Raw genomic sequence first — 25,941 nt, 5'->3', positions numbered from 1 at the left:
GTAGGCAGGTCAAAGCCTTTCAAACACCTACTGTATATGTACTGACACATTCTCCTCATTGAGTAGGCAGGTCAAAGCCTTTCAAACACCTACTGTATATGTACTGACACTTTCTCCTCATTGAGTAGACAGGTCAAAGCCTTTCAAACACCTACTGTATATGTACTGACACATTCTCCTCATTGAGTAGGCAGGTCAAAGCCTTTCAAACACCTACTGTATATGTACTGACACATTCTCCTCATTGAGTAGGCAGGTCAAAGCCTTTCAAACACCTACTGTATATGTACTGACACTTTCTCCTCATTGAGTAGACAGGTCAAAGCCTTTCAAACACCTACTGTATATGTACTGACACATTCTCCTCATTGAGTAGACAGGTCAAAGCCTTTCAAACACCTACTGTATATGTACTGACACTTTCTCCTCATTGAGTAGGCAGGTCAAAGCCTTTCAAACACCTACTGTATATGTACTGACACATTATCCTCATTGAGTAGACAGGTCAAAGCCTTTCAAACACCTACTGTATATGTACTGACACATTATCCTCATTGAGTAGACAGGTCAAAGCCTTTCAAACACCTACTGTATATGTACTGACACATTCTCCTCATTGAGTAGGTAGGTCAAAGCCTTTCAAACACCTACTGTATATGTACTGACACATTCTCCTCATTGAGTAGACAGGTCAAAGCCTTTCAAACACCTACTGTATATGTACTGACACATTATCCTCATTGAGTAGACAGGTCAAAGCCTTTCAAACACCTACTGTATATGTACTGACACATTATCCTCATTGAGTAGACAGGTCAAAGCCTTTCAAACACCTACTGTATATGTACTGACACATTATCCTCATTGAGTAGACCGGTCAAAGCCTTTCAAACACCTACTGTATATGTACTGACACATTATCCTCATTGAGTAGACAGGTCAAAGCCTTTCAAACACCTACTGTATATGTACTGACACATTATCCTCATTGAGTAGACCGGTCAAAGCCTTTCAAACACCTACTGTATATGTACTGACACATTATCCTCATTGAGTAGACCGGTCAAAGCCTTTCAAACACCTACTGTATATGTACTGACACATTATCCTCATTGAGTAGACCGGTCAAAGCCTTTCAAACACCTACTGTATATGTACTGACACATTATCCTCATTGAGTAGACCGGTCAAAGCCTTTCAAATGGTGCCGCCAAGGGGCCGATACCCTCGTGTTTCATCTTCTCCAAACCACCACCAGAGAGAGATGTGTCATTGTTCAGATAATGGCACTTTTGGGGTCGTCCTTTTTTCATAAGCAGGGCAGCTCTTGGTTGTTGGTGACTTGCTGCCTGTGAGGAGGAGGAGTGTGTTATGTAACAGCTGGGATGGCTTTACCTGTGCAGTGCTGTCCTGCTGCATTGTTTACTGTGTGTGTGTGTGTGTGTGTGTGTGTGTGTGTGTGTGTGTGTGTGTGTGTGTGTGTGTGTGTGTGTGTTTAGAGAAGTGAGGCTTGGCTAAAAATAGCTCTGCTGTCTTCCTCCTCCACAGCTGGGAACTGGGAAGAAGAGCAGGGCGAAAGCAGAACAGGCGTCTCATCGGGGTTTGATTTAACGAGGACCACACAGACTCTGGATCAGGTGTCCATATTTAGACTGCAGGCAGAGGCACAGAGCTTCACACATCACACAGACTCTGGATCAGGTGTCCATGTTTAGACTGCAGAGAGAGGCACAGAGCATCACACAGACACTGGATCAGGTGTCCATGTTTAGACTGCAGGCAGAGGCACAGAGCATCACACAGACTCTGGATCAGGTGTCCATGTTTAGACTGCAGAGAGAGGCACAGCATCACACAGACTCTGGATCAGGTGTCCATGTTTAGACTGCAGGCAGAGGCACAGAGCATCACACAGACTCTGGATCAGGTGTCCATGTTTAGACTGCAGGCAGAGGCACAGAGCGTCACACATCACACAGACTCTGGATCAGGTGTCCATGTTTAGACTGCAGGCAGAGGCACAGAGCATCACATCACACAGACTCTGGATCAGGTGTCCATGTTTAGACTGCAGGCAGAGGCACAGAGCATCACACAGACTCTGGATCAGATGTCCATGTTTAGACTGCAGGCAGAGGCACAGAGCAGCACACAGACTCTGGATCAGATGTCCATATTTAGACTGCAGGCAGAGGCACAGAGCGTCACACGTCACACAGACTCTGGATCAGGTGTCCATGTTTAGACTGCAGGCAGAGGCACAGAGCATCACACAGACTCTGGATCAGGTGTCCATGTTTAGACTGCAGGCAGAGGCACAGAGCATCACATCACACAGACTCTGGATCAGGTGTCCATGTTTAGACTGCAGGCAGAGGCACAGAGCGTCACACATCACACAGACTCTGGATCAGGTGTCCATGTTTAGACTGCAGGCAGAGGCACAGAGCATCACACAGACTCTGGATCAGGTGTCCATGTTTAGACTGCAGGCAGAGGCACAGAGCATCACACAGACTCTGGATCAGGTGTCCATGTTTAGACTGCAGAGAGAGGCACAGAGCATCACACAGACTCTGGATCAGGTGTCCATGTTTAGACTGCAGGCAGAGGAACAGAGCATCACATATCACACAGACTCTGGATCAGGTGTCCATGTTTAGACTGCAGAGAGAGGCACAGAGCATCACACAGACTCTGGATCAGGTGTCCATGTTTAGACTGCAGGCAGAGGCACAGAGCATCACATATCACACAGACTCTGGATCAGGTGTCCATGTTTAGACTGCAGGCAGAGAGCATCCATCCACCTTCCCCTCCTTTTCTCCAGTCTGTCCTTCCAACTGTCCACTTCATTCCTTCATTTTCCCTCAAAGTCAAAAGAAGCTCTAATTAATCCCATAAATCGTCACCTTACATCAACCGCAATGTAAAATGCGAGTAGTACACGAGTAGAGGCCGCTAGACATGTTCTTCTCGGCGATGGTCTTGTTTATTTACGGTATGACACCTTGAAGGTTTCGAGAAGAGGGCTGGCTTTGTGACCTGAAGGTTGCCAGTTTGTGTCCCCACCACCAGCTGGGAATATCTACAACTAAAACAACATTCAGACTCACTTCTGTGAATATTTAAAGGCTACTTAGTCTCATTTAGTCATCTTTTAGTATCCCTCTTCTTCCTTGCCATAAGGAGTGTTTGTTTTTTCCCCAGTGGAAGCAGATGTTTAGGGACCCACTCTCCTTTATTTTCCTGATTATGGGCGTTGTCTGTAATCTCCAGACGGCTGTGTGTGTGTGTGTGTGTGTGTGTGTGTGTGTGTGTGTCTGTGTGTGCTGGGATTATCTTTTTCATTTCATCTGCACTGCTGCTAATTCCATTCTGAGTGCCTTTTAGAGGAGTGCCGCTAATCCACTCTGGCAGCCTGTGGAGACAGGTGCGGCCGTCGCCACGGAGACCGGCGGCGACGCGTGTCCAAGCGGGCCTGGTCACTCGGAGGATGGCATGTCCAGAGGCTGGTGGAGCCAGCATTTCTGCCCATATGACAGGCCGATAAAATCAGTGTTTCCCCTAGGATGGCGTAGATGAGTGTGCATGTGGGAATTAAGTGCACCCTGCCTACATAAATTCCATACAGTTGTATTTGGCAATAGGGACCTAGTATTCCTACAGTATTCCTAAACTAATCCAATCATTTTCCTATTTCTACATTTTTACATTGTAATTCAGCAGAGGGGGGCTGTCACTGATCAGTGCATATAGGGGAAACACCGAAAATGACGTTTTCATTTAGCCCAAATGCTCGATGCTTACATACAGGGCTTAAAATTCGGCGCGGATTGCGGGAATCCCGCACATTTGACCGAATTCCCGCATATTTTCAATTTATAAAGGGGGAGTAATCCCGCAATGGTTTGCGCAGACCGATCTATGCAAGCGAAACGGCTGTCTGTCTGACCCACTGAGCATAGACTGTAGAAAGAGATGCAGGATAGCCAAGCGAATGTGATTGGATGAATGTTTGACACTAGGCCAATCAGAGACAGAGAGGGGCGGGTCATGGCTTCGCCTAGCCTTCGCCATCATGGGAAAAACGGAAAAAAATATCGCGTCCCTCAGTCCTCGCTTGACATCAACGCACCTCTGCTGATTTCTCGGTGGGTAGACAGCTGCTTGCAAACATGATAGATCGCTGGCTGAAAAGGACAACTAGTCCTCAGAAGCTCAAGACCCGCACAGGAAAAACAAACAGGACAAGTCGAACAACAAGGCACTTCTAGCTGAAACGTCAACACCGAGTAACGTCAGTCTCAGTGATGTTTAGCGTTACGTTATTGACGATGAAGAATCTGATATCCATAATAACGTTAATTAATAATGTTAATCCTCCTTATGCCGAGTGCCAGTGATGTCAACGATGTTGCACTCACCACTCAAATGGCGTTTCTCATAAAGCAGCCGTGAAAATCTGATGGAAGGATTTTCAATAAAAAGTGAAACGACACAGATGGTTTATAGTCACTTCAATAGAACTCTCCCCAATGCAAATTTCGAACCGGTTTAGTTGCCAGTAATGACAGTAAGAAAGACAGATGTAGTGAGCAAAGATGGATGATTTAATATTCCATAGCTCCGACCTAACCAAATCAAACTGACATCACTATTGTGAACACAAAACAAAGAACACTTCTGATATAATATGATATTAGTGTTTTAGTAGAGTGTATCACTCAATACAAAAAAATTCATGCTTTCATAGAACCAAAAGCCTATGGCTTAGTCTGCAGAAGAAACACGACAAAAGCCATAGTAATTTAGACTCAGGTGTGCATAAACTACTTCCTTTTTTAAATACAAAAATGTGAAATTACAGTATTATCGCTTATTGGACAGGAGAAGCAGGTATTTGTCTTATAGTATCGCCTGAAAAAATCCCCCCCAAAGTCTATAGATCCCCCCCAAAATCTATAAATCCCCCTATCTGAAGAACATAAGGGTGGAATTCCCCCCTAGTTTGCAAAGTGAATTTTAAGCCCTGACATAAATAAAAATATGGCATGTTTTGCATAACTTAAGTAACCAGAACCTATCCTTATTTTACCCAGTGAATGTGTAAATTTTTAAAAAGCATTGTATTTGTCTGCATCTGTATCTGTAGGCCATCATGATAAGAGTAGGCATAACATAATGTGTTATTTCCACTACAGGGGAGACTTGATGTTCTCTGAAATCATGTGGAAAAATGCGGAAATACTGAATGTCGGCATTGGTAATCAGCCAAAATAGTTGGAAAATATCAGCATAATGATAACGGCAAAAATCCAATATCATGCAACCCGTGTGTGAGAGAGAGAGAGAGAGAGAGAGAGAGAAGAGAGCTGTGAGGTCAAAGGTGATGAGGTGATGCTTCAGTGTCACTTTATATTTACTCTCACACCTGCCTGAGCTGATTGTGTTCAGCTCATTTTGACTGTCATCAATAACACTGTCGACTGCACAGGGCTTACCTCATACAAATAGGCTACCTTAACATGTTATGTTCAGGTCAGTTGGATGTTCTGTGTGAGATTGCAGGAGATTAAGAGGCTGATGGTGATGATGATGATGATGAATGATGATGGTGATGATGATGGACTTGACACAGTTAAAGCCAAGTGTGCCTTCTTCATGTGACTTTGATGAAGACATCTTGCTGAAATGCTTTGCTTCAATTCAGGTTTTTTCAGTCTTCTGGAGCAGCAGATTTTTTTCTTTTCTAGTTATTTCCAGTTCGTGCACCTTGTTTTTCAAAGGGGTTTTCGGGGCTATTTCCAGTGCTACGGAACTGCTTTCCTGAGATCACAAAGTGTTCACACTCGGCTTATAGAACTACTTTCCTGAGATCACAAAGTGTTCACACTCGGCTTATTATAGAAGTTGTTTGAGGAAAAAGTCAGCTGGCCGGTGCATCGCAATGATGAAATATGCTGCCCAGAGCAACGGAATGGCTCTGAGGAGTTTGATGTGTGTTTTGATGTTACAGGTATGATTTCAAGTCAAATGTGACCACAAAGAGCTACAGAAAACACTTTAAACTAAAGTGGTAAACACTTTATGATTTATGAACAGTGACCGTAGAAGACAGTTGAAAAGTTAAATGTTTTTGTTGTTGAGCGGTTCAGTTGTCATTTGTTTTGACCAGCATGGAGTATTATGGGGCTTTACTGCCAGTAAATCTGGACAATTCAGTGTGTTAGATGATCGTCACCGAGCAGAAAACTAAATCAACTTTCAAATACTTTCCTGTGACTGTGAAAACCTTTCTTCCTCCTCGCTCAGTGCAGTGTGGAAAACCTCATCCATTTGTTGCCTTATTAGACCAAAACAAACCATGACCAATATTTTAAATTCTGTCAACTATCTGCTTTTGTTGGCTTAACTCACTCCTCAGACATGCTGCTGGATCTCAGTGATCTTCTGCAGGTAAGTTTCCAGACTTTGCATTACTACTATTTACTACAGAGTTGGCTGGATATGTTTACGCCCACGTCTGCCTGTCTGTCTGTCTGCAGGATATCTCAAAAAGTCATGATCGATTTGCACGAAAAGCAGGTCATGGGCCAACTTAGAAGTGATTAACTTTCCATGGCCACTGGGTAAAAGGGGGCGTGGCCAATCACAAAAAGGTGTCTTCGCTTCCAATTGGATAACGCCACAAAACATTGTAGAAGGTTGGTGGAGGTATGGACTCTACCTACATTACATTACGTCATTTGGCAGAACGCTTTTATCCAAAGCGACTTACAGTAACACATTTTTGTCAACAATAGAGAAATCAACAATGCAACATAATCTATGACAGCTACAACTTCTGAAGGAATAGAGTGGTAAAGTTTTTAAGAGAGAGAGAAAGATGTTAGTTCAAGAAGGGGCCAGGTGGAGCCTGAAAAGGTGTCTTTGCTGAAAGATCGGCAGTGATGCGGCCGTCCTGCCCGGAGGGGGAAGCTCATTCCACCATTGAGGTGCCAGGGACGAGAAGAGTTGCGATCGGGATGAGCGGCTTTTGAGCCCCCGTAGCAAAGGAGGGGCGAGGCGTCCTGCACTGGTGGAGGAGCGGAGGGAGCAGTGAGAGGTTTGGAACCTGACCATAGATTGTAGGTACAGAGGAGCTGTCTGGTGTACTGCCCTGTAGGCCAGTACCAGTGTCTTGAATTTGATGTGTGCCGAGATGGGAAGCCAGGGAAGGTCCTGGAAGAGGGGAGTGACATGAGAGAATTTGGGTTGGTTGAATACCAGAGGGGCTGCAGCGTTCTGAATGAGCTGAAGCGTTTGAATGTCAGAGGCAGGTAGGCCGGCCAGGAGCACGTTGCAGTAGTCCAGACGGGAGATAAGTGACTGGACCAGGAGTTGAGTTGCTTCCCTCATGAGAAAGGGACGGATTTTGCGGATGTTGTACAAGGAGAACCTACAGGAGCGTGCTGTCGCAGCAATGTTGGCAGAGCAAGACAGCTGGTTATCAAGGATCACCCCAAGGTTCTTAGCTGTTTGAGAGGGAAGCACAATGGTATTGTCAATGGAGATGGAGAGGTCTGCGAGAGGGCAGTCTTTCCCTGGGAGGAAGAGTAGCTCTGTCTTACCAAGATTGAGCTTGAGGTGGTGGGCAGACATCCAGTCACCGATGTCTTTGAGGCATGCAGAGATGCGTGCCTCGATTTGGGTGTTTGAGGGGGGGAAGGAAAGGAAAAGCTGAGAGTCATCGGCGTAGCAGTGATAAGAAAAGCCATGAGATGAGATGACATGGCCAAGAGATTTGATATAGAGCAGGACAAGCAAGGGGCCCAGGACTGAGCCCTGGGGGACACCAGTGATAAGAGGGCAGGGTCTGGAGAGGGATCTACCGAGTGCCCTCTAGTAGGGGTGTCACGGTACACAAAAGTCACGGTTCGGTACGTACCTCGGTTTTGGGGTCACGGTTCGGTACGAATACGGCACGGTACGAAAACGGGGGAAAAAAGCAACAAATCCCAAATTCTGTTTTTTCCCCTTTGAATATGTCTGAATTCTGCTTTTTACGCTATTTTTACCATCAGAAATAGTGTCTAATATGTGGGAATGAATAAATGTCCACTATTTAATAAGATCTAGGCAATCCACACAAAAAGGTTTTACTCTAGAGCAGTGATTTTCAAAGTGTGGGGTGCGCCTCCCTCTCAGATGTCTGTATTCCAGCTGTTTGACAGGGCAAAGGCATTTCCCCCCACTTTAAATCTTTATTGTACACAAGTTTGTAAACAGAGCGCATGTGTGGAGTAGCCTAATACTCCCACCAACCCCTCCCCCTGTTGTATTTGTTTTATGTAGCATTTGCGTTTGATGTAAGCACTAATTTGGAATCCTATCTAAAAGCGGCCACTAGGCGGCAGTATTTCTTTAGTCAACGTCAAAATACCTACGGTACATGTTAAGTAGAAGAAGAATAAAACGGCAGAAGAAGAAAAACTTCTAAACCCTGTTCAAAGATACCCCCACTGTCTGACAGACAACGGGGTGGGTTTCACTTTCCCAGTAAGTACGGTGTCATGCCGAGTTTTGCACCCCCGCCGATAATTGCATCCCCACCTTCCGGGAGCATATTGTAATGATTTATGCGGAAACTTAACTGTTTACAAATGATATAATTGTCAAGGTAGACATGATCTCCAAGCCAGGGGGCCTGTCCTGGCTCAGGGGACCGACTTTGATGCATTAGATCCGCGTAGAGGTGACTTCCATGCTTGGGGCTCTCTTCTGGCTCATGGAAGCCGACTTTGGTGCTTAAAATCCGGGTACAGATGACCTCGAGACCTGGGGATCTCTCCTGGCTTTATGGAGAGGGGTGCATATCTCGGCAGTTTGTACCTGCCGAGATTTGCATCCCTGTTTTTAAGTTAAAACAGCCCCCAAATATGGTGGGGGTGCAATTCTCGGCGGGGGTGCAAAACTCGGCATGACAACGGGAAAGAACCCTGTCAGCGCCTTAACGTTATTGGATGTGAGTTTTGTTTAGCATAATATGATTACGTTCGGTCATCTAATGGATTATTGGAACGTGACAAGGAGTCATCCCCTCTTCCTTGCTTGTCTGCATCCGCAGATGTCTGGTTGAGTCTGCTTGACCGCATCACTCATCCCACGCGATGTAAGTTGCTTGTTTACAAGTTAACAGCTTTGTCAGTGTTATGTAACGTTTAGCCGCAACACGCAGCTATAAAGGACTTTGTTGCGGCTACGTAACATTACATTGGCAAGCTTACCTCGTTGGCTTGATGTTGACAGAATTTGCAAAACAGCTTATCGCCACAAAACGTCCCATTCTGTGAACGCGGATTTCTATGGCCCTTGTGTTGTTTTGGTGTGTCTTCTTCTGTGGCGTTTAATTCAATTCAATTCAATGCCGTTCAAACAGCGTTTAGGTGCTTCTGGATTTGACGTATTCGTCGTGTCGTTTCACATACCGTGAAACGACGTACCGTGAGGCATGTACCGTAAACTCACGGGACGAATACATGTACCGTGACACCCCTACCCTCTAGTGTTGTCAAAGATTGACCATCCATTCCATTCCATTCAATATAGTGTGTAAACCTTTGAAAGAAAAATGTAAGATTTTCAGAGTTTGAAGTAAATCACTTTTGTGAACTTCTCAAATGTGATGTCTTAACCCTGTTACACACACACACACACACACACACACACACACACACACACACACACACACACACACACACACACACACACACACACACACACCTACCTCTCAGACTACGAGCACCATGTTGCATCTGTGCTGGAACCGGCTGGTCCCGTGCTGTAGTTATGGTGTAGACTCGCACCCCTGTAATTAAACCCAAGCTGTGTGTGTGTGTGTGTGTGTGTGTGTGTGTAAATTTAGAAAACCCTTCCATTTGCCTGCATATGCGATGGCTGCTGATTCAGAGTGAGGCAGGGGTGTGCCCCCGGTGGCGGCTGGGCATTTCTCAGAGTCACAGCTGGTCAGGGGCTTTTATTTATATGCTCCCAGCTGTCCCCCCACCCACCCCCACACCAACATACCCCACCCCCCATCCTCCCTACCCAGGCATTTGGGTTTAGGCGGGGTGGGGGGGGGGCTGGGGGGTAGTTGGGTGGTTAATTTAATATCCAGCATTTAGACTGCTGCTGCTGCTGCGGGTGATATTCTACCAATCCCAATTTGATGGATCCACACCCAGGCCATTGAAACTGCCTTACATGATTTAGATGAGTGAGAGGGTGTGGGTGAGCTAATGGATGTGTGTGGCTGTGCTTATTAAGTTACTAAAGTGGAATAAGAGTATTGATTAGGGTTGAACTCACAGTGTGCCCCCCCCTTTTTTTCAAAGGCTATTTTGGGCCTTTTTGTGTGTGCCTTTTTTGTTATGATAGTTTTACAGTAGAGAGAGACGGGAGAAATCAGGGGCCTGTACTACGGAGCAAGTTCAACAAAGTCAGGGTATCTTTGAGTTAGCCAGGTTCACTAAACCTAACATTGGCGGATAATCCAGAGATAACGTTCCTACATAGCTGCTTATCAACTGCCTCTGTCAACCCAGGATTTACTTCTCCAGCTATGAGCGCATTCACATGAAAGAGGCGGGGTTTGTAACAAATGGCCAATCACATGCAACATGGAGTGCATTTACATGCACACAATAATCTGATAACTGAGAATAATCAGGTAACTGGCAATAATCTGATTTGTGCGTTTACATCCACTTTAGTAAATAGCAGGGGTCAGTTGCACAAAACACCTTGAGTTAAGTTTTTCCTTAAAGTCCTTAGTGTGTGAGTGGACATTGACTGCAGTGAATAAAACTGATGATTCAGCAGAAAGCTAGGTGTGTTTATGGATTTTCTCATAGACTGATAACAGCCTTTATCTGATAAAGGATATGGCTTTATGCTGTTTACATGACACTTGAATAACCAGGTAACTATAGAAATCTGATAATAATCGGTTTATTAGTGTACATGTAAATGCACTCATGGACAGATCCAGATCAGACAATTCGGATAAGATGAAACTATTGATCCCTGTGGGGAAATTTCAAATTAGATTGTTGCACAGCAAAAGTAATATGATTCAGTGGGGTTGAAAGGACAAGGGTAAAACTAAGTAAGAAGTTATAGCCTAAAAATAGGCAAACATAGGCTGACGTGGGCCTCCATTGGTCAGGGTTGACCATGGGTGATGCATCCTAGTTGTCCTGGCTGACGGCTCGGCTGGAGCAGCGTCTCTTGTGGCTGGAGAGACCAATGATGGTCTATTACAAAGGTCACATCTGTGTGTGTTCTTTGGTCTGCTGGAATTGCTGCACTCCTTTCTCCATACCTGCTTGTCTGCTGCAGCCTTCAGAAACCCATATCGTACCGTTCCCTTGGAAGCTCTGGTTCTTGCAGGGATGCAAACTCCTGGAGAATGAAAAAGGTGACAGATACCAGGGCAGATACAAAACCACTCAAACTCATTCAGTTAAGTGCCCCATTTTGGGATCAAAAAGGTGACTGTCACCTAAAGGTGACTAGTTTGCATCCCTGTTCTTGCGTCCAACTGTCCAGACTCTGCCTTGCCGGATCAAGTGACCGTCACCACAGTGCGTTTGATCATAGAGCGGTTTGACTGGACCTGGAAAGCCCCACTTTGCGCTGTTCACCTGCTGCTCTATTGACAGTTTGAAGTAGTAATTGAGTGAAAGACTCAGGCTTAATACTGTTAGTCATGCTGATTCAAATTGGCGGACAAAAGAACGATTAAAATCCTTGTTTTTCAGATGAGATTATTCATTATCTACAGACAGGACATTATATATGTTCAATCATACTAAACTGCTACTACTGCTTGAATGCATAATACTCATGTACAATTAATAACTGTGTAATATTGGCAATATTGGAACATTTTATTCCCTTCAGAATGTACTTGAAAATGTGCATCCCTAAAGTTTTTGTTCTGCAAAATGAATGAATCGTTTATATTCATATCTCACGCTTTTAGTTTCCACAGGTAATATTTGGGGGAAATATCTGCAAGATTGAAAACATTTGGTTTGCTTTAGTTTAGGATTTATTTCAGCTGTCTTTGGAAATTGCTGAGATGTTGATTTAATGTGCAGCAAAATAATTGTTCCTCAAAAGTTTGTCCCCCAAATTTGTGTACAGTCATTTAGTTTAGTTTGCGTAGTCATTAATACGGTGAATATTGGCAAAATTGAAACGTTTAATTTCCTTTAAAATGTTCTTAGGCTGTAGTTGAAAATTGCTATGTTTATTGATTATAATATGAAATTTGATTTTGTTCCTCAGTTAGATGAAACTAATAATTATGAATAATCGTCAAGCTCATTTTAGCTATAAACATGCAGTCCTAATCTGAAGTGATGGTACCAGTGCCACCTCACCCCAATTCCACCACCGCCAACTTTTCTTTTTTTTGCTTTTGTTTGAATTCCTGAGCGCACTCCAGCTCCCAGAATAGCAGGGGAGCGGCTGCGGCCTCGCAGACTCCAAGGGGGGCTGAGAGAGAGCGAGAGTCCAGTCCGTCTGTCTGCTCAGGGACCCAAGCCCCCCGGCTGGTCTGGAGGAATGAGAGAGAGCTGACCCAGGATCACCACCTGATCCCGGGGCAGCTCTCTCCCCTCTCCCCCCACCCGGCTTCCAGACCAGACCCGACTCCAGCTGAATTCTGGGTTGTAAATACTGAGACTTTGTGAAGAAGAAAATGAGAGATGTGTGTGGTTTTGTTACTCAACATGATTCATGATGTAGACCCTTTTATATAGAGGCGGGGGAGGCATGCCTTCTGGAGGTGTTGGGGGGTCAAACACAATGAAACATCTGTGATGGGAGGCGCCCACTTGATAACCCCTGTGACACACTGCCCCATCCAACACCCCTGTTCCTCCCTTCTGTTTGACATCCAAAGCCAGGTTTCTGGATTGAGCTGGGTTAGCCTTAGGTTTGGGTTTCTGAATTGAGATGGTTTGGGTTTCTGGATTGAGCTGGTTTGGGTTTCTGGATTGAGCTGGTTAGGGTTTCTGGATTGAGCTGGGTTAGCCTTAGGTTTGGGTTTCTGGATTGAGCTAGGTTAGCCTTAGGTTTGGGTTTCTGGATTGAGCTAGGTTAGCCTTAGGTTTGGGTTTCTGGATTGAGCTGGGTTAGCCTTAGGTTTGGATTTCTGGATTGAGCTGGTTTAGCCTTAGGTTTGGGTTTCTGGTTTGAGCTGGGTTAGCCTTAGGTTTGGATTTCTGGATTGAGATGGTTTGGGTTTCTGGATTGAGCTGGTTTGGGTTTCTGGATTGAGCTGGTTAGGGTTTCTGGATTGAGCTGGGTTAGCCTTAGGTTTGGGTTTCTGGATTGAGCTGGTTTAGCCTTAGGTTTGCGTTTCTGGTTTGAGCTCGGTTAGCCTTAGGTTTGGATTTCTGGATTGGGCTGGTTAGGGTTTGTGGATTGAGCTGGTCTTTTACAGCACAAGCAAGGGATCGCTGCAGTGGAGCCTGTGCTGAGACTGAATCCTCGACCACAGTTGAAACTAAAGACATACACACAGTCAGTTCTGTCGCTCCAGAAGACTTGATATAGTTAATGAAAAAATTACCTGTAGTCCACTACTAATTTCAAAAGTACAGGGCATTATATAATCTGAAATGTTAATTTAATTTAACCAAGAATGCCTGTAATAAACCGTAAGGGGCTTTACTCTCATGCCAGCAGTCCTTTAGTCAAAGCAGCCGTCCCATTCTTCAAATGCTGCATGAGTCATTTTGAAGTGAAACTTCAAATTAAATTGTCCTTTGTTCTCAAAGTCATCAGAATAACCATGCAGCATCACTGTGCCAAAAACTAATTTAATGTGCTGATGTTATTGGTGAAACATTGGCTGATGCAGATGTCTGAAAAGCCAATATTGGATGGTTGTACGGAGATAAATTGTTGATGCCTTCCTCTCAGACAGGAAAGTGATCAGGTTGTCTCAAAAAAGTCTGAAAATCATAAGTTAAAATTGTCTGGGCCAAAATGTCATATTTTTGTGATCCTGTCTGTCAGTGAACCAAATGTCAATGCAGATACACCTGCGGAAGGACAACATCATCTGATCATATTAGTGAGCCAGATCCTTCATCCAGATACAAAGAAGGGAAATTAGGTGTGTGTGTGTGTGGGGCGGGGGGGGGGACAGAAATTGCAATTAGAAATTCATGGGAGATCTGAAATGACACTATATAAGGCCTGGCCGAAAAATAAAATAAAATCACCTCCCCGCAGATAGTGCTAGGGCTTAGCTTTTAATCACACATTGAAATTGTGTGAGATTTTCTGCAACCTCTAAGTCGATTATGCAACTGGAGCATTCAACCTGATGCAACAGCCATGGTATCGTTTCCGATCCTAATATTCTCTGTCCCTTTCACACACACATCATCCTTTACCATTTCCCTGCTGTTATAAGAAAAACACACATCATCCTTTACCATTTCCCTGCTGTTATAAGAAAAACACACGTCATCCTTTACCATTTCCCTGCTGTTATAAGAAAAACACATCATCCTTTACCATTTCCCTGCTGTTATAAGAAAAACACATCATCCTTTACCATTTCCCTGCTGTTATAAGAAAAACACATCATCCTTTACCATTTCCCTGCTGTTATAAGAAAAACACATCATCCTTTACCATTTCCCTGCTGTTATAAGAAAAACACACATCATCCTTTACCATTTCCCTGCTGTTATAAGAAAAACACATCATCCTTTACCATTTCCCTGCTGTTATAAGAAAAACATGTCATCCGTTACTATATCCCTGCTGTTATAAGAAAAACACACGTCATCCTTTACCATTTCCCTGCTGTTATAAGAAAAACACGTCATCCGTTACTATATCCCTGCTGTTATAAGAAAAACACACATCATCCTTTACCATTTCCCTGCTGTTATAAGAAAAACACATCATCCTTTACCATTTCCCTGCTGTTATAAGAAAAACACATCATCCTTTACCATTTCCCTGCTGTTATAAGAAAAACACGTCATCCGTTACTATATCCCTGCTGTTATAAGAAAAACACACATCATCCTTTACCATTTCCCTGCTGTTATAAGAAAAACACGTCATCCGTTACTATATCCCTGCTGTTATAAGAAAAACACACATCATCCTTTACCATTTCCCTGCTGTTATAAGAAAAACACATCATCCTTTACCATTTCCCTGCTGTTATAAGAAAAACACATCATCCTTTACCATTTCCCTGCTGTTATAAGAAAAACACGTCATCCGTTACTATATCCCTGCTGTTATAAGAAAAACACACGTCATCCTTTCCCATTTCCCTGCTGTTATAAGAAAAACACACGTCATCCTTTACCGTTTCCCTGCTGTTATAAGAAAAACACGTCATCCGTTACTATATCCCTGCTGTTATAAGAAAAACACGTCATCCGTTACTATATCCCTGCTGTTATAAGAAAAACACACGTCATCCTTTCCCATTTCCCTGCTGTTATAAGAAAAACACACGTCATCCTTTACCATTTCCCTGCTGTTATAAGAAAAACACACGTCATCCTTTCCCATTTCCCTGCTGTTATAAGAAAAACACACGTCATCCTTTACCATTTCCCTGCTGTTATAAGAAAAACACACGTCATCCTTTCCCATTTCCCTGCTGTTATAAGAAAAACACACGTCATCCTTTACCATTTCCCTGCTGTTATAAGAAAAACACACGTCATCCGTTGCCATTTCTCTGCTGTTATAAGAAAAACACACGTCATCCTTTGCCATTTCCCTGTCGTTATAAGAAAAACATGCATTTTCAAAAAAAGTTCTCTTGAGTTACAGGGTGGGGATTGCTTTATTTTCAGAGTGATCTTCAGCCATTATTCTAATCCTATCATTCATTTTGAATTGGCGTTAAGATCCTTGGAGTCATGAAACAGGAAAAAACAGGATCATGTTAGCATCCAAATCATGTGACCAAATCTTAATGTACAGGTTTTCCCTATTATCAATAATCAGGTTTTAATCAAAGGTCTCATCCCTTTTTTTCCAATCATTGTTTTCTCCACAGGTGAACGTGTACGTCCTGGGAAGAACGTTCCTGGTCCTGGCCAGAGAGCTGTGCATCAACGCCCCGGCTATAGGTACCCACCTCCCCTTCACCCCACTCTACACTCACTTCTCTTGGTGGATTCACAAAATAAGATCTCCTCACTTAAGCTCTCAACATGCTTAACTAGCCAAGTTGTCATATTCTTTGTGGCAGATGCTTTTCAATGTAAAAAAAAGTGCATTAGATTTGTATGTTTGTGGCGTTTGTATAACCCAAGTGGGGATTGAACCCCACACCTTTGCGGTGTTGGTGCCATTCTCAACTCATTGAACTGCATAGGGAATAACTTCAGTTCAGAAAGCATCTGAGAAAGACAACTGGCATGATTTTCACTTTGATCTTAAATTGTGAGTGTGTCTGATTGGCCTAATTAAAGCTCAATCAAGTCAACCTCTCGGTGTTTGTCCACTTTCAGTCTCACTTGGATGTTGAAGCTGCTCTTGCATAGTGAAACCAAGGTGTAGTTCCCACTGGTGTGATTAGAGGGCGCTGCTGCACCTCAAATAGCCACTTCCCTTCAGTTGACACAGGCACCGTAATGATGAAGGAGTGACATCTGTGGCTTCAGTCACATTATAACCTTTATGTTTTTCATCAAGTTTAGAAGCATTCTTGTACAGAACAGATCTGGGCTTTAACAGCATCAAGCTGTTAACGGTTAAATCATATTTTTCAAAATACAACATTGCTGACCCTCCTCTGAAGTGCAAAACAACTTGCTGCTTTTTGCATTTTTAATCATAATAACACTATACATAAAGTTTGCTCTTGTGTAATAATTGCTGCCCAGACTATAGTAACAACATCGTATTTGAAGCAGTCCCTACTTGTTCCAGTTGTGGAGCTCAGAGCTTGATCACATAACCACAAAGCGCTGTACTAATGTTGTTTCTACAGCAGCCACAGCCCTTAACACAGGCAGCAGAGCAAATAACGTTAAGTGTAACCCAACAATTAAATAAAAAAAATAAGATTAAATTAAATAAGATAAAACAATGGTTCCTTCACTTTTAAAATAGTCTCTCAAAGAACTAACCAGGCCATTTAGTGTGACATTACTCTAGTGTCTTTAATGCTACATTACTTTGAAGGCTGGGAGGCAGGGACCAACCTAATCTTCCATCAGCAGTCCAGACCAGTGTAGGGCAGCTTATGCATAGAACACAAGCTCTGGGATCTGTCCTCCCTGTACTCCAGTTCCATTGGTGCTGTCTGAGGAACACTGGAATTGAAATGTCACTTTGCCACACTGCACCTCCGTCATGCCCTCCTGGCCAAAATAGCTCAGTTCATTCCCGTCCAGCACGGCGCTGACCGTGTAGAACGCGTCCTGCTCCACCTGAACTGGGTGCTCGAACCACACTGAAAACGTACTGCTCGACCCGTCCGACACAAACTTGGTCAGGTTCTGCGCCAGGGTCACCCCTTGTCTCTTCAGTTCAATCTTGGCGCTGTACTCGGCCTTGCCGCCACTCGACCCGTACAGCCCCAGACCTGCGATAAAGATCCTCTTGTCCACCGCGAACTGGATGCTGTCACAGCGGCCGCGGTAGCGCCACTGGTTGCTCCGGTAGGCGGAAGACTGGAAGCGGTGGCACCTCTGCGGCGCCAGGCCCTTCCTCGATGCAAGCGGGAAGTCCAGCTTGGGCTTGGTGGCCGCCGTGTACCACAGGAAGACGTTGTGCGTCTCCTCCAGTGTCAGGATGTCGGACTGTGCCGCCCCGTCGGCGAACTCTTCCAGGCTCATGGAGGGGATGCGCACCAGGTACAGCGCCTTGCCCAGGACGTCTCTCTTGTTGCACGTGGTGGGCCCCAGGCCTTGCCTCTTGCACTCGGCCGTGGCCCAGCTCATCACCGCTTCGAACACCACCACCTCCTTGGTGTTGAGGGTCTCTCTCTGCAGGATGATCTCCAGCGTCTGCAGGTCGATCTCGCAGAAGCCCTCGGAGCAGAGGGCCAGCTCGGCTTGGGCGTCGATCACCTCCCAGCAGCGCTGCGTCAGCTCGGGCTCCTCGAACAGACGGCTCTGGGAGAGGAGCACGCAGGCGTTCTTGGCCTCCAGGCTGGTCTCCAGGAAGTTGACGCAGGCCTTGGCCAGCGCGGGGACGATGTACTTCTTGGCAGCATACAGGGTGGCCAGCACCGTGTCCGCCTCCAAGTCTATCTCATCACTGTACATGTACCTGTGAGAAGGAGATTAGCCTATTAATTGTCTGCCAAGTACAGCAGATGTACAGACATTTGATTTGGTGGCATCGGTGGAGAAGACATATCAACAACTGCACTATTCCCAGCATGCACAGTGCTTTAAGAGCGTCTTTTCCTGTCTCTAGTATTATTCCCACTGTATTGCTGGAAGGCAAACCAGCATACCAACTAAAACATGGACAATGGAAATGATCATCGCCCCCATCTTTTTTTCCAAAGGGGATTGTATGATGACTTGACACATCCATCCCTATTGTCAGAGTCAAAAGGCATAAGAAGCAACAGTCCATGCTGCTGGCTTAGGCAATGCTATTGAATGGAGCAACAAAGGCAGGCTATTTATATCTTCTAGTCTGCATATATTCCCCCTAAGAAAATCGTCAGGCTTTGGATGAGGAAAGAAAAAAGCTGAACAAAGAGCGCTGAGAAAAGCAGCAATTACAGAGCACTGTGCCGCTGCCACGGCTCTCACAGAGCACTGTGCCGCTGCCACGGCTCTCTGGCGCTCCCAGAGTTTTGGCATCACATTGGACTCAGCTTAGCTTTGGACGAGTAATAATATGCTTTGAAGTGACACTGACTGTGCCTGTCATCTCTCCTGCTTGGCTATGTGAGCGACGGCGAGTGGCTTACTTCAGCAGAATTAGAAAAGCAGCAGGTTCCACATCTGGGATATGGATCTCAGACTCCTCCTCGGCCAGATCGCCATAAAACATGGCACAGAAGACGGAGCTTCCCACGGCCAGCACGTACTGCAGGGAGAGAGGCAGCGTTAGACAACCTCTTACTCGCTAAGTTCAAGACACACAGTAGTAACACAGGACCTTGCATCGTGTTTCCAATTGAAGGCTTTTGCTCCAGAAAAATTACCCAATGTTCACGACTCTTTCAAAAGTGAAAGGCATTATATAATCTGAAATGTTACTTTAATGTTACTAAAAGGTCTTAAAATGAATAATAACGGCCATAATAAACCGTTATGAGATTCACTTTCATGCCAGCAGTCATTTAGTCAGAGCAGATGTCCCATTCTCCAAATTGGTGCATGAGTCATTTTTGACGGAAACTTAAAAATTAGATTGCTTTGTTCACAAAGTTCAGTCAGTCGTCAAAATAACCATGCAGTGTGTCCCATTTCATCTGCTGATGTTATTGGTGAAACAATGCCCAATGCAGATATTTGTGAAAAGCCAATATTGGATGGTGATGTACAGAGAGAAAACAATTTCATCAGACACAGGGAGGGATCAGGTTGTCTCAAAAAAGTCAGTGACAATCATAATTGAAAAATGTCTGTTCCAAAATGTCATTTTTGTGATCTGTAAATGAAACAAATGTCAGCACAGATACACCTGCGAAAGACCAACATCATCTCTGATCATATTAGTAAGCTAGGCTCTTCATCCAGACGTATTTATTTTCTCAGTGGCACTGACACATGGCAACACAGGAAAGCAGCACCTTGCATACAGTTTAAAGGGACATAGCGAGACATTGAACAGGCAGTATCAACTTGTATATCACTTTATGTAGATGCATTCAGCTTCTCTGCTGTCTGTTGTATGCATATTTGAGTTTATAACCAAGCATATTTTCAAGAGGTAAAATGTCTTTACCTTGTGTGCTGGAACTCTCTCGGATTCCCCCAAGGGTCCAACAATGAAGTGGACATCAGCCATCAGCTCATTGTTAAACATCAAGGCATTCCTAAAAGCAAGAAGGTGTATGAATAAGCCGTCAAGTATTATATAATATCCAGAACCTCCCACTCTCTTATAGCTCTGAATTTGCCTGGCGACGCTAGTGTTTGACTTGGAGAAGAAACGGCACACGCATCCTGAAACATATGGCATTATGCAATCTGTACAGTATAAGGATGATATAACAACATGGGGTTGATATATAGTAGCATTCATGAGTTTCCTTTAAGTTAACACAATTAGAGAATGTAGATGAATGGCTGTTTTGATCATAGTTTATCTGTTATCTATCTACTACAATACAGATTCTGGACAAAATAATTTATAGTAATAAAAAATATCGTCAGCAGATTTGGGTCAGAGAGACAAAATATCATCAAATGGGGGTCCTTGGCTCTAAATCAGAAGTCATTTATATGAAAAAGGTTAAGAATCACCAATAGTGAGTCTCTATGACTTTATTGTACTTTTTGGTGTTTTTATTTGATTTGTATCACTATTATGCGATTCACTTCACGTGTATTTGTGCTTTTTAGTAGTCAGTTGATTGTGACATTATTGCATTTTATGGCATTTCCATGGCGCCTGTATCATATTCCTATTGGGATTTGTAGTGGTAAATACATTTCTTACGGACTTGCAGCAAAGGAGAGATATTAGTCGGGGTTAGTACCTCTCTCGTAAGGTGGGGTGGCTGCACTGCCAGCTGGGCGGGTCTATGTTGTTGTTGGTGATGTTTTGCTGGGTGCTGGTCGGGCTGGTCGCAGCGCTGCTGGACTGGCTGACCGCGGGCACGTCTCTCTCGGTCTTCTCCGCGTCCTTTTCGGCTACCGTAGTGCCGTTTGCCAGGTTTGTGTTGGGGTACAACTCCGCAGCCATCTTTTTATTCTGTTGTTCCTGCTGCTTCTTCTTGCTCGTCAGAGACAGGCTCAGGATCTCATAACATACCGGTAGCCTGACCTTTTTGGACCTAAATTTCAGTGTTTCTGGAAGCAGGAGTAGATAGGTCAAACACCTCATGATCCGGCCATGATGGAGCAGCCTGCAGTCTGCCGTGGGCATCGAGCACAAACAACCCGCTCGGAGCTCCTTCTCGTCCCTGCTAAATTCAACCTTGTCTGTGTGAATCTGACACCTTACAACGGTGCTTTAAATCGGCATCGACAGATTCGACAGTGAAGTTGACTAACCCCGGGTCAATTTGAAGAGCAACATCGAAAAATATCCGTGCTGCTGTGGAGTACACCGTTTCCCCTCCCAACTTAGATCAAAAATAGTTTTTCTCTGGCTGAATCCTGGCGGTCATCCCCTCCTCTCTGGACGGGGAAATGTCCAGGGAGAAAATGTCGCTTATTTTCCCTTTCTCCACAGCACAGAATGGTAATCCGGATAGTCGCAGCTGGTGTATAAATCCCTCCTTTCTCCCTCTCAGTCGTCGTTAATCCAGCCAGATATAGCTTTCCCTTTTCCCCGAAGCGACTATCGACCGAGACGGGGCTTGGATGATGTTCCCCGGGCGAGGTAAATAGTCATTTGTCGGGGAGTTTCTACGGTCGGCTCTATTTTTTATTTTCGCTGTGATCTCGGTCGCCCAGGCTCGCTGCGGACCAATCAGGTTTACGCACGGCGGTGACGTCAGGAGGCAGGAAGCGCCTCCCACAGCGGCTCCGCAGAGTGCGTCACCGGACCTTTTTTTCTAATCATGTTCAAATAGACTGTAATAAATATTAAAATATTATATACAATCAATGGTTCAACTTCAAACTATACAATCACCTTCAACCAAGTAATAAGTCTACACATTATATAGAACCTTATAGAAGAAAAAAAATTACATGACATATTGTAGGGGTATCGTGTAGCAAGCAACAAAGGCATAATACCTATTTAAATGTGTACAGATTTCTACAGTTTTAATTGCTTTACTATTCTTCAGTCAATATAATGTTTCAATATAGTGTCTGATTTCTATTTTGAATTGTGTGTGGTTTCATTTTAGTCCATTTGCATTGATAAAGAGATAAAGATAAAGAGGTTCAAAATAAACAATTTTACAATCAATATCATTCTTATAATAAAAAACGCCTCTCCTTTTTCTAAATGAATAGTTGAATCAGTCATTGAGGTATTTACGATGGGCCTCTGTTGCCATCTATGCCCCGCTGATTAGATGAGGTAGTAAACAGAAAGGCCGGTATAATATAATATAACCCTCCAGTCCAGGAACGTTATGAGACAAAACAGACTCCAAAATATAAAGAAAAATGAATAGATTCATGTTTTTTTCTCCCTTGCTTCAAATCAGACAATGTTGATACTTCTTGATATCATCATATTATGAGTGCTGTGATTCTACATCATAATGATTTATGTGAGCCTGGCGGGAAATCATATTCTGCACATAAATAAAAAAATGGCGGTTAACTGTCACTCTCCAGTCCTTGATCATTACAAGGCAAAACATCCACCAAAATAAACGGTAATCAATAAATTCATGCATTTTTTCCTCCAAAGACTACATATTTATTTAACATATCCAATGAATTTTACATCATAAAGAGTTATGTTAACCTGCTTAAAAACAGACATAAAATGTTGAGGTTGGCTCTCTCTCATGAATGTGTCTATTTTCTCTTCCAGTGACACGCTGGTAAACTATGACCCTCCAGTGATCATCACAAAACAAACAACCACCTCTGTAAACCCAAATCTGCATTTATGTAGATACTAGATATATAGATACTGTACAAGAGATAGATAGATAGATAGATATACGCTTTTTTTTTTTTACTGTATCCTTTTGTTGCTGACCCAGTTTTCCCACAGGCAACATTCAAGTTTCATTTTATATTGTATAGACAGACACTTTATTAATCCCTGTGTTTCATATAACAGAGTAGAAAGCTAGAATAAAATATGAAGGGAGTGAAACTGGCCACGTCTATGTCTGAAATGAAAGCAGTGGGTGTCTGATGTTATTCAGCAGAGGAAGTCTGTTGTGAACTCATCTTGACATTAACCACTGCTTATTCTTCGAGGCTAACTCTTGGCCCAAGTTATGTAGCATTAGAAATCCACTAACAGTGAGAGAGTGATTGCCATCAGCGCTGCGTTAACATGGCGTTCACCCTTCTCCACAGAGTGCATTGACTTTTGAATGGAGTCACCAGAAAACGATCAGTTCAACTTTAATTTAATGTGCGAGAACGCGTCTTGACGCTCGATGGCTTTATTTGGAGCAGGGACGTAATGGGGTTAGCACACGTCTCTCAAATCGTCTCAGAAAGACGTACAGTGTGTGCTTTACAGAGCAAAAAAGACATACACACAAAAGTTTTAACACTTTCACGCTATATATACGCCTCTATTCCCACCTATGATTGAAAGCAGCATGTCTTTCAACAACCCCCTTCTCTCGGGCGCTGGGGGGGGTGTTGAAAGGCATTCTGGGAAATGTAGAAGTAGACAAAGCAGGTTGAGGGAAAGTGGGTTCAGCAAAAAAGTAAATCACAATACTTCATCTTGAAAAAATAAATCTTGGAATGCATTGATGATCACAGATTGATGATATATAACAATGTAAGATGATCTGAAGGTGGAATTTTCCTTGAAGAATCTATTTTACATGGGAGATCTTGCCTGGCCAGTTTTTATAGACTCCACAGTGAAAGTTGGAGTGGCGATGGCGCGCTCTGCAGACGTATCATTACATGCTGCTGTGCAGGGGGAAGGGATCTGCCTGTATCTGATGACCAGCTGGCTCTACCCACTTTCTCTCTAAATGCACTCGCTAACTTCAAAGACATTTGACTCCACTGTTACAGCCGGGGCCACGGGGCATGAAACTTCACTTTTTGTCTCCTGGCTACAGTGGAAAGAGCATTTTTAATTTCTCCAGAAAAGTCCAACTGGGCGGCTGCCAGTCCATTTCATGGCAAAAGCAGGTGGTGCTGATATTTATTTCTACTCAGTGTAATGAAAGTATTTTTCCATAAAGTTTATGATATGTTATAGTGGAGAAGCTTCTCAGAGACATTTGAGAAGCATAAACGGTTAAGATGAGTGCGCTTGTGACTGGAAGGACGCCCGTTCAAATCCTTTAAGCAGCTGAGAAAACCTGGACGGGCCAGTGAGGCTGCAGCAGCCCAAACTCCAAGTTCTCCACTGGAGCCCATTAGAAGCCAGGAGACTGGTTGTACTGGGAGGCTCCCAGGTGTGAATGAGTGTATGAGCTGTATGCACTGGAACCAGGATGTTGGTCAAGGGTGCAGTCATGTCACACGTACAGATTATTATGATTTTTTGTCTGAGCCACAGTGGACATTTTGACTTTATTGCACTTGTGAATTTGGTTTGTTCAGGTTCACACTGACCAATTAGAAGCAAACCAGGGCTTGTAAACAAAAGTCACATGACTCAGAAGTAGCTTGTTTATTGGACAGAGTTTTCATCAGTGTCACCTGTCATCCTGCCAGTTTAGAAACAAAACAAATCTGATTCCAGTGCCTTTAACTTGATGGACTTGTCTGTCACTTCTTCTCTGGTGTTTCAGCCCGATCACATGTAAAACAGCATAGCTGTGGCCGAACACAGAACTTGAAACAAACATTGCCCACATAGTTACTCAATGATATATATCTATATCAACCCTAATCCTTAAATTAAAATGGAAAAAACGGAATTTGAAAAAAAATATATAAGTGAATTTGGAAAATAAAATAAAACAGATTTCATATGGCCCTAAGAATACATGGAGAAACAGCTGAATATGAGCATGAGTCCAGGCTGCGGTTTGTAGCATGAGGAACTGTTGGCTATCAGGTGTCAACATCTGTCTCTTTATACCCGTAGTCCGTAGTTGGCTGGATTATGTTCTCACTCCTAAACCACACTGCACTTCCTTTGTTAGAGGACCAAGACTCACATTTTCAGGCATCTCTTTGTGCTGTTGATTTTGGGCGACCAGAGTTCAAACGGCCTTCTCATCTCCTCACACGTACAAAACTAAAGGAGTAAATGCTCCAGAGTTAAAATTCACTGCCGCTTGATGTGAACACATCGTGAAACGCATCTGTTAAACCTTGGCTGCAATTGATTAATTAAGAATTAATTAATTAAAAAGTTTTCCTCTCTCCACCAGACCCTTGCCTGTATATTCCCCGCTTCGCCCAGCTGCTGGAGTTTGGGGAGAAGAACCACGAAGTGTCCATGACAGCAATGAGGCTGGTGCAGAGGATGAAGAGGGACTGGATGCACACGGGACGAAGGCCCTCAGGACTCTGTGGAGCAGGTAGAGAATAAAACATCTGATCTCTGCACTGTGGAGGACTCTTTATGGCGGGGGAGCCTGAAGATGAGAGAGGTTGGCTCTGGGCATCAGAGGGTTGCTGGTTCCAATCCTTGTCCTGCCTTGTGAAAATCTGGGTTACGAAAGTGTGCCAATAGGAACATTTCTCGATATATGTCATCTCAATAATGAATACAATGATGGAAACTACACAATATTTCTACTAGTTAATGTAATATGCTTTGGTTACTTAAAAACAAATTTATATCATATCAATTACAAGACATTTTACTTTTTTCTCATTTAGCTTATAGAAACAACACAAATAAAAATGCAAATAATGACATCTAAATCAAAATAAATTAAGTCAAATGAGTCTCAAAGTGCTACTACTACTCGTTTGCATCCAATTTAGCTCAGTCAGCAACATTAATAGAACAATTTAACAGTTTAGGGCTTCTCCTTTTATGGGAAATTAAAACTGTAATCATCATTAGTGGTGTTGAGGTACAGTAAAACCAGTTATTGTCCAGCCCCTAGTTAGGAAAGTGATGGACGTTCTCTGCTCTCTTCATATCTTCCATCAAGCTTCCCCTAATCAA

General features: G+C 43.7%; 2 protein-coding genes across 2 annotated transcripts in view; one reads left to right on the top strand and one right to left on the bottom strand.

The window, feature by feature from the left end:
• Window positions 1-25,941, top strand: part of brf1a (BRF1 general transcription factor IIIB subunit a) — a gene marked incomplete at its 5' end in the record, with an annotated part of 159,462 nt that overhangs the window by 23,503 nt on the left and 110,018 nt on the right. The window contains 3 exons of the mRNA XM_083633132.1: window positions 6,428-6,459; window positions 16,103-16,175; window positions 25,193-25,342. Coding sequence (XP_083489258.1) covers window positions 6,428-6,459; window positions 16,103-16,175; window positions 25,193-25,342 — 255 coding nt within the window. The remainder of the gene's footprint in view (window positions 1-6,427; window positions 6,460-16,102; window positions 16,176-25,192; window positions 25,343-25,941) is intronic.
• LOC310773923 (BTB/POZ domain-containing protein 6-B-like) lies at window positions 15,881-21,556 on the bottom strand. Its single transcript, XM_083633931.1, has 4 exons — window positions 20,726-21,556; window positions 19,969-20,059; window positions 18,986-19,104; window positions 15,881-18,327 (listed from the first exon to the last, which is right to left on the bottom strand). Exons 1-4 carry the CDS (start codon window positions 21,112-21,114, stop codon window positions 17,295-17,297), a joined length of 1,632 nt encoding a protein of 543 aa, XP_083490057.1. The 5' UTR covers window positions 21,115-21,556; the 3' UTR covers window positions 15,881-17,294.

Source organism: Poromitra crassiceps (genome assembly GCF_964638095.1).
Source record: "Poromitra crassiceps genome assembly, chromosome: 3".
Classification (NCBI taxonomy): domain Eukaryota; kingdom Metazoa; phylum Chordata; class Actinopteri; order Beryciformes; family Melamphaidae; genus Poromitra; species Poromitra crassiceps.
This window is presented reverse-complemented; position numbering and strand designations above follow the sequence as displayed.